The 9,184-nt window shown below is 43.9% G+C and overlaps 1 protein-coding gene and 1 pseudogene across 1 annotated transcript; one reads left to right on the top strand and one right to left on the bottom strand.

Annotated features, from left to right (window-relative positions):
* Positions 1-483: 483 nt before the first annotated feature.
* LOC123989607 lies at positions 484-2,262 on the bottom strand (annotated as a pseudogene).
* Positions 2,263-5,079: 2,817 nt separating this feature from the next.
* LOC123989606 (ubiquitin carboxyl-terminal hydrolase 37-like) lies at positions 5,080-8,877 on the top strand. The gene is made up of 10 exons (XM_046290730.1): positions 5,080-5,174; positions 5,368-5,499; positions 6,479-6,617; positions 6,781-6,881; positions 7,053-7,146; positions 7,243-7,322; positions 7,682-7,781; positions 8,394-8,463; positions 8,549-8,687; positions 8,859-8,877. The coding sequence occupies exons 1-10, from the start codon at positions 5,080-5,082 to the stop codon at positions 8,875-8,877; spliced, it is 969 nt and encodes a 322-aa protein (XP_046146686.1).
* Positions 8,878-9,184: the final 307 nt, after the last annotated feature.

Below are 9,184 nucleotides of genomic sequence, written 5' to 3'. Positions count from 1 at the left end.
GATTGTCTTGTCATTATGCTTTCCAGCTGAAATCTGGTTTTCCCTGCTGGTCTTATTAGGTTCATCCCTTATTTTTATAGCTAAACATAATTTAGTCTTGCAGTATCTCTGATGACAGTTCTTCCCTTGGTGGTTTTGATGAAAACATTTTGCCCTGTGGGATCATCATTTAGGCTACCATTTAAAAATAGTTCTTGATTCCCTCTCTTATACTGTGCTTTGTTTTACATATCCTGGTCCAATACTGTACAATCATCCTCATTCACCTGCATAAAGAAACATGTTTTTACCGACTTGTGTGCAGTCGTCCACCTGTGTGTCAGTAAACCAGCTGAAATGACAGTGGTTAATTCTAGCTAGAGGGCTGTTTGATTCTAATGGCTTTTCCAGGGAAGTAGCTTAAAATCATTATGGTAAACTCCTGCTATTTGTTTTCGAGTTCCGATGCACACTCAGACGCCTATGCAATTTAAATGCACTTTTATCTGCAATTGATGTTAAAAAACGAATCCAAGGCTTGATGTGCGGTATATTCATAAGGAGGAGATGATGGATTTGCTTGGCCCTGCAGCTTGTCATAGAGGGGTAAGGCAGAGTAGTGGGGTCCACTGCTAGTGTCTGGGGTTAGGAGGACAGGGGTAAGGTTTGTGGGGCGAAGGCCATGCTGCATGTGGGCTGGAGGGAGCGCGTCTACTCTGGTTGGGGAGCTGCTGGCGTCTAGTTGGCATTGGCGTCCGTGGTCTTGTTTTCCACCTCATCGTCGGATAGGAGGTCGAGCGATGTTCCCTCCACCTGCAGCTGACGCCTGCCTGAGCGGCTGGAGGAGAAACTGATGGGGCCTCCACGCCTGCAGGGGACAGAGGGGGCCAGGAGAGGTATTAGTAACGAGGATCATCAATTTGGCCAATATACACAACTGTTTGTGTGTGCGTGTGTGGGGGGCTCTAAATACCTGAGGCGGCTCTTGAGTGTGTTGACCTCACGGCTGAGACCCTCGCTGCTCTCAGTGGCATCGTCCAGCTCCCTCTGCAGCTTCCTGCGGTAGGCGTTGGCACGTGTGGCCTCCTTCTCAGCCTCCTCAAGCTGCCTCTTCAGCTGCTTCATGCGAGAGTTGGCCTTCTCCATCTGACCCAGCCAGGTGTCACAACAGACATCAACAATGATGAACAGTCAATACTAATACTTACAATACTCAGCAGTCCTATGGTCCAGTGGTTACTGGAAAGAACCTACTGTAGGAAAGACTCCAATCCTAAATCTTCACACCTATCCAATCCTGGCCCACCTTTGCAAGTTGTACTGAATTGGATAGAAATCCTTCTTTAGCTGTGGAACATCTTAAAAATGGACTATGCAGAATTCACCTAATTTCTGTTTGTGTCATAACAAGCAGTCATTGTGTAGAGAATCCATAACCAAAAATATATATATATTTTCAGCTGTTGTACAAAACCGAAAGTAAAAGACGCAAAAACTAAACTTAAGAACGGAAAGCATAGAAATGGAGCACTTAGAACAGATCTATCGCTTCTTAGACTTGTTTTCAATGAGAATTAAATATCTATAACTCAAATGTCTATGTTAATTTGGTTAAGTCTCCCAAAAAGTTACATATTGTAGCTTTAATATCTGAGATGTCCAAACTTCCGTGACAAGCTCCTCACCTGTTCCTTGTACTGGTCGGAATGGCGGCGCTCGTCCTCCACCTGCATGCACACCTCCTTCAGCTTCTTCTCTGTCCGTCTCACAAGCTAATTGGCCGCTGCTCGCTCCCTGATAGGAGGACAGAGGAATGAGGTCATAGGACAGTTAGAGCACCACAGGAACACTGTAACAAAGGCTGTCAGTCATAGATCTTCAAGTACATCTCTTAAGATTGCTTTTGACTCATTACATTGATCACATTAACATTTAGATCACATTCAATAACCTCTCTTCCAACGGGATGAGCTTGTTCTAAGGCCCTCATGAACTCCTCCTGAGTCTTGGTCTCCTATTTCACCTTGTCTAATAAGGTATGGAGTTGTTATAAGAGAGTTGCTGTGTTTCTCACTTAGCCTCCTGCTCCAGCTGCTCCTCCAGCTGCAGTATCTTGGCCTCCAGGGCAGTGATGGAGGCCTTGAACCGGCTCTTCACGGAGCCCTCCAGCTCGCCCAGCTTGGCCCGAAAGTCCTTGTTCTGCCTCTCCAGCTGCTGGCGCGCATTTTCACTCTTCTGGGCCATGCTGCGCTCTGCCACAAGCTCCAGGGTCAGGGTGTCAACCAGGGGGAGGAGAGGGGGAAGAGAGAGGTGGAGAGAGGAAAACAGGGAATGAAGGAGAGAGGGGAAAGTGAGAGAGAGATAGGGTACTTTTATGGTAGGGCTGAATAATGGATTGTTCCCTGGCATTTATGTTGAAAATCTGTTGACAAATTATGCTTGATTTATGTCATGATCTGTTGACAGTTGTGACTGGTGTGGTACATGAAATAACTGAATACTAAATAAAAAACAGCAAATATACAACAAATTTATTAATGTTAGTATTTTTGTTTAGTTTACAGTCACTAGGCAGAGTGGCACCTTTTCAATGAGGTACGGTCAGAGATTAATAGATCCATCTGTGTTAAGGTGCTCCTAACAGTATACGCTGATGAAGACAGCTTGTCGGTCGTTAAGGTTGGATATTAGGTTATTAAATTATTGAGTCTGTGCTAGAGTGTGCAGCTCTCCTTTTCAAAGGTCCTCCTAACAACCATTGCAAACCTATGTTCGATCTGTATCAGATCAGCGTCAACTGAAGTGGAATAGGCATTTTACACCATAATTGTAATGATTCTCCTCGTAGGTGGAAGGAGGAGAGGACCAAAGCACAGCGTGGTAAGTGTTCATCTTATTTAATGATGAAAGAACACTTCAAAATACAAAACAACTAAGTGAAAACTGAAACAGTTCTGTCTGATGCAGACACACAAAGACTGAAAATAACCACCCATAAAACACAAAGGAAAACAGGCTACCTAAATATGGTTCTCAATCAGGGACAACGATTGACAGCTGCCTCTGATTGAGAACAATATCAGGCCAAATACAGAAATAGAAAATCATAGAAAAACTAACACAGACAACCCACCCAACTCACGCCCTGACCATACTAAAACAAAAGACAAAACAAAGGAACTAAGGTCAGAACGTGACAATAATAAAATGTTACTCTAAAGTATCTTAAGAAGATAGAAGCTAATAAATATGTTTTATGTTTACTGTATCTTGTATAGGCTGTAAATGTGTCTTTACGTTTGTCTATTAATGGCAGCACCAATTCATCGAGTCAAATTCTGTGAATGTTTGAATGTAGGCCACTTGGCCAATAAAAGTTGTTTTGATTCTGATAGACAGTAACGTTACTTTGAATCTCCTAGTCTCTTCCCATATCCCATACAATCACACGTCAGTGGCCCAGGGAGCGTGGGAGAAAGCCCAATTTGTATATTTTATGAAATAGGAATAACTCTGAATACACGATCAATTAATTTTGTCAATTATTTTTCAACATTTTGGTGTGTGTGATTTGTTTACTATTTATGCTGGTAACGCTTAGACAGGTGCATCATAATTTGGTTTATGACATCACAATGTGAAATGGGCAACATATTTTGAAGTTCTGTAAAATAAGGCACAGTCTACAAATACACTGAAATGGGATGTTTGTGTTGCTGTAAAAAGGTATGTGTCAATTCTGGGCTAGAATTTGTCTAATTCTGTTACAATTTAGAGTATATTCTATTCTTTTCAGCTATGACTAGTTGTTTCATTGTCTATTTATTTGTGCCAAATGGCAGGATTTGGGACAGAGGGTATAACTGTATGGTTACAATGGTTTTATTTTTATAAACATGTATTTTTGCTATTTGTTAGCCTATGATACAGAATTCAATATGATTGGGTGACGAGTTCTTTATTTTATGGTCAGATCATGTGGTTTGGGTGTGACATTTGCTGCTAGTTCAAATATAACATATATAATGTTTCTCCAAACAGAAAAAGAAGTGCAGAGTTCGCCTCGGGATTGGGAGCCGCTGTCCATCGCCGTTCCCAATCCCACCCAAACTGACGTCATTGGATGCCAGCATGGTAACTGCGTCAGTTTGGAAAAACCGGGAGAAGAAGAACGTAAAGGATCACCACCAACTTGATTCTTCCTTTGTCTCTTCTTTCCATTTGAAACCGTCTACAACATCTCTGACGCCCCTCGACCCCTTGTCTGGCCGAACACCAATCGGCACTCCCTCACCCCCTCACCCCTGGATCCCCTGTCAGATCCCCTTCCACTCTCTTCAAGTTCTTCGGCCTCTCTTCCCTCTCCTCTCTCCACATGTCATCTCTCTCTTCTTCTTCTTCTTCTTCAGTGGAAGGATCAAAGAACTCCTCCCCTTTTAGTGCTTCTTCTGTTTCCCTGGCTGTCTCAACTCAGTTTTCCTCCTCCTCCCCTGCCCCCAGTCCTCCTCTCCAAACCCCCTGGACCACCATGGAGAGACCAACAAAGACAGTGAGACTGCTAGGTACTGCAGCCTGATATCAAATTTCATGCCAACCAACACCATTAAATTGAAATGAAAAAGCCAATATAATATAGCTAACCTAATGCATATGTCTGTGTGTCTTTACAGAGATCTTATGAGCTCTGAGGTCAAAGAGGTGGGGGCAGTTGTTCCACAGACAAAGAGAATGGTACCCCTATTTGCTGACATCGCAGGTCTGTAAACGGGTGCCATTTTTTTGGTGCTATTTGTCTCAATTAATCTTTGACAAAGCTTCTCTCTTACTGCTCTCCGTCTCTCGGTCTCTCTCTGCAGAGGCCTCCATTGACCTGAAGGCTTCCTCTGTCTCCTTGGAGAGGTAAGTACTGTAGACAATAGCCACCTTCATCTCACTCAACTCTACATAAGAGTGGTCCCTCACACCATGACATGGTAAGGAATATCTGTATGCCTGTACGTTAAAACAGTGTTCAAACAGACCGATTGGTGTTGAGCTACTGCTACTGAGGCCTCTACCCTGTCTCTCTTCCTCCAGGCCATTGGTCAGGTCTCGGAAGCCATGGCTCGCCTCCCCAACCTGTTCAGCAAGAGTAGCATCCAGCTGGGGGAGCAGAGCTGCACAGGCGAGGGCGAAGACAACACCAAGCTCCTCGGGTAAAACACACACACATCTACACACACACACACACAAAACCTACTCTTATCTCTGAGCTCTGCTTTTTGTTTTAAATAATTCAGTGTGGTACTCAGAGTTATCTTGTGTTCATGCCTTACAAATCCATTCATTAGTTTACCTTTGGTCCACAGTTCAGATATTAGTGTGTAACTGATGGCTTCTTTCCCACAGGTTGCCTAATATTGGCAACACCTGCTTCATGAACTCTGCTCTGCAGTGCCTGCTGGGGCTGCCAGCATTTTGCAGAGACATCCTGAGACAGCAGAACATCTGGAGTTCCTCCCCCTCCTCTAAACTGCTATGGTATACAGCCTCGCTCTCACCCTCCTGTCCCACCTGTACACACACTGACCCACCCACCTAGACGCTTATAGTTACAGTACACAAGTTCCGCCTCAATGTATGTGTCAGTGGAGGCTGCTGAGGGGAGGACGGCTCGTAATGATGTCTGAAACGGAGCAAATGGAATGGCATCAAACACATGGAAACCATATGTTTGATGTATTTGATAGCATTCCACTGATTCGGCTCCAGCCATTACCACGAACCCGTCCTCCCCAATTAAGGTGCCATCAACCTCCTGTGGTATGTATGTATGTATGTATGTATGTATGTATGTATGTATGTATGTATGTATGTATGTATGTATGTATGTATGTATGTATGTATGTATGTATGTATGTATGTATGTATGTATGTATGTATGTATGTATGTATGTATGTATGTATGTATGTATGTATGTATGTATGTATGTATGTATGTATGTATGTATGTATGTATGTATGTATGTATGTATGTATGTATGTATGTATGTATGTATGTATGTATGTATGTATGTATGTATGTATGTATGTATGTATGTATGTATGTATGTATGTATGTATGTATGTATCTATGTATCTCTCTCTGTATCTATCTATCTATCTATCTATCTATCTCTCTCTCTCTCTCTCTCTCTCTCTCTCTCTCTCTCTCTCTCTCTCTCTCTCTCTCTCTCTCTCTCTCTCTCTCTCTCTCTCTCTCTCTCTCTCTCTCTCTCTCTCTCTCTCTCTCTCTCTCTGGATGGATATTGTCCTTCGTACACTCTTAGTGTCTCATATGATCTTCAAGATAAAACCACACCCAACTCAGCTTCTGATTAACACCAGAGATGATTTCCTGTCACAGTCAGGAATAAGTTGAATCATATTTGATCAGAAGCTAAAGTAGAAGCACAGAGCTAATCTGTGGCCAAGGTGAGAGAGTGAAACCTGAATGCATGCTCTTTGTCTCCCTCCACAGCTGCTTTGCCAAGTTACATCAGGCCAGGCTTTCTGGAGGCACTGTTAATGATAAGAACAAGGAAAATAAGAAAATCCTTCAAACAGTCAAGCGCTGTCTTTCCGTTGTCAATGAGGACTATGAGGAAGACTATGAACAGGTAAGATACTATTTGCTAAAAGACTCACTTAACAATAAACCTGGGACACGTGACAGTGTTTTTCCTCAGCTCTGTTTCAGTTGTAGTTGTTGATGTATTTTCTGCTTCTTTCCCATTCTTCTCTTAGGATGCCCATGAATGTGTGTTGCTCCTCCTCTTTCAGCTGAAGGAGGAGGGTATGGCATTAAAGGGCTCACCAGAGCCATACACCTGCCCCGTGAAGCAGTTAGAATTCAAGCTGAAGACTTCCCGTACCTGCACCAGGTAACAGCTGTCATTTGTATACGGTGTACCTTGATGTCGTCATCACATTTGTGAGGAGGTTTAATGTCAGCATAACATGCAGGATACAGAGGTAAAGCATTAAGATAGTGTGAAGAGGGATCAAAAGGTTTGTGTTGGATAGCTGATGCATTTATCTCCGTACTTCTGAAGCTGTGGAGTTATAGTTTATGGTCAGGAGGATTATAATCACCTGTCACTGAGCCTGAGCCATGACCTGCCACACAGCCTGGACCTCTACTTTAAGGTCAGCACTTAGCTTAAGCCAAGAGTTAGTATGTCAAGGAACACTAACATTAATGTCATAATGTTTATAATTGTATTGCTATCCTTTGTCACCTAGCCATCTGCGTTAGAGTGTGCATGCAGGGTGTGCTCAGGAAGCACGGCATCTGTGACTAGGCACTTCCTCACGCTGCCCCGGTGAGTCCCCCCATCATCATCTCAGATTACAATTGACAGTCCTGATCTAACTCACCAAACTGGGTTATTGATTTGAGTACAAGACTGATTCCTTTGTCTGTCTGTCTGTCTGTCTGTCTGTCTGTCTGTCTGTCTGTCTGTCTGTCTGTCTGTCTGTCTGTCTGTCTGTCTGTCTGTCTGTCTGTCTGTCTGTCTGTCTGTCTGTCTGTCTGTCTGTCTGTCTGTCTGTCTGTCTGTCTGTCTGTCTGTCTGTCTGTCTGTCTGTCTGTCTGTCTGTCTGTCTGTCTGTCTGTCTGTCTGTCTGTCTGTCTGTCTGTCTGTCTGTCTGTCTGCCTGCCTGCCTGTCTGTCTCTGAGCAGGGTCCTAATGCTTCATATCAAGCGATTTACTGCAGGCAACTGGGAGCCAGAGAAGGTGGATGATCCCATGTCCATCCCTGCAGAAATAACCCTCCCAGCTGTATGTGGGAAGACAGCCCATGTCCAGTATGGAGCCAGGTTGGTTTACACTCTGTTTGGGGACATTGCACATTGAGTTGCCAACACACACCTTGATTTTCACACACTAGATATTTCTTTTCAATGCCATCAATTTACACAGGGCAAGCTCCCTGGGGAGAAACAACATGGACAACACACCTGCAAACTCCCCGAAAGGCACCCTTGAAAGACCAGGTAGGACATTGTGTTACTGACATCATGCAGAACACCCTCTCATGAAACAGGACTGTTGAGGAAAGCAAGTCGGAAGCTGAAGTTAAGAGTTTATTTGTTGATAGGTTTCCACTTCAATTTGTGGTTTGTATTTACACTATATTTGATATACCCCCAGCAGCTTCAAATTCCTCTGAGCAGCTAGAGAAACCAGCTGACAGTGAGAAAAAGCAGCAGGCAGCCGCTGTGGTGAGGAGAGAGAGAGAGAGGGAGAGAAAATAGAGAGAGAGAGAAAAATAATTAACAGATAATAAGATCCAGTTGAGATAGTGGGCGGATCAAGATAAGGCAGTTATAGAAGGCACCCCTATCCTGTAGACAAGATAACTATCCTATTATTAAATGTGTTTCCTTACAGAGACACCAGCCAGACAATATCTACAGATTGTCAAGTGTGATCTCACATCTGGGAGACAACATGTATACAGGTATGCAGGCACGCAGGTATGCAGGCACGCACACACAATTATGAAAGCTTAATGTACACTCTATTTTGTTTCCCTTGTTCCCTAGGCCACTACATCAGTGATGTTTTGGACAGCCGTGGCAGTGGGTGGCTCTGCCTGGATGACGCACATGTCTTGAGGACAGATGAGGCCACTGTGCTGAAGGCAATTGCACAGACTGCCTACATCCTGTTCTATGTCTGCAGGTAAGGCTCTAGGCCACAAATTTGAGAAAAATCTCACAAATGGAGTCAATGATGACAATGAGTCATCAAGAAAAGGAAAAGTGTTTACCAAAGCTAGAAAGATGATTCATTGACCACACATTAAGAGTTATCCCTTTAACCTGTAATCCCTCTGTATGTGTTGTTTTTCAGACATTGTATGTACATGTAAGATCTCCCTGTCATTTCTCATTGAAGTGGAGCAGGTGAAGGAGACCAGGCCCCTCACTACCAGGAGAACCCATCATTAAACTAAGGGAGAGGCACAGCTGCTCAGGGACCACCTGGAGTAGCACGTATCACACACCAAGAAACATCAGATTAATCGAATTAGGCTGCCCTACACCACCATCAACTGCCTTAGACCACCATAAAGCTGCCCTAGACCACCATCAATCTGCCCTAGACCACCATCAAGCTGCCCTAGACCACCATCAAGCTGCCCTACACCACCATCAAGCTGCCCTACACCACCATCA

This window comes from Oncorhynchus gorbuscha, linkage group LG11 (genome assembly GCF_021184085.1).
Source record: "Oncorhynchus gorbuscha isolate QuinsamMale2020 ecotype Even-year linkage group LG11, OgorEven_v1.0, whole genome shotgun sequence".
Taxonomy (NCBI): domain Eukaryota; kingdom Metazoa; phylum Chordata; class Actinopteri; order Salmoniformes; family Salmonidae; genus Oncorhynchus; species Oncorhynchus gorbuscha.
The sequence above is the reverse complement of the archived record's forward strand: the minus strand, read 5'-3'. Positions and strand labels throughout refer to the sequence as shown.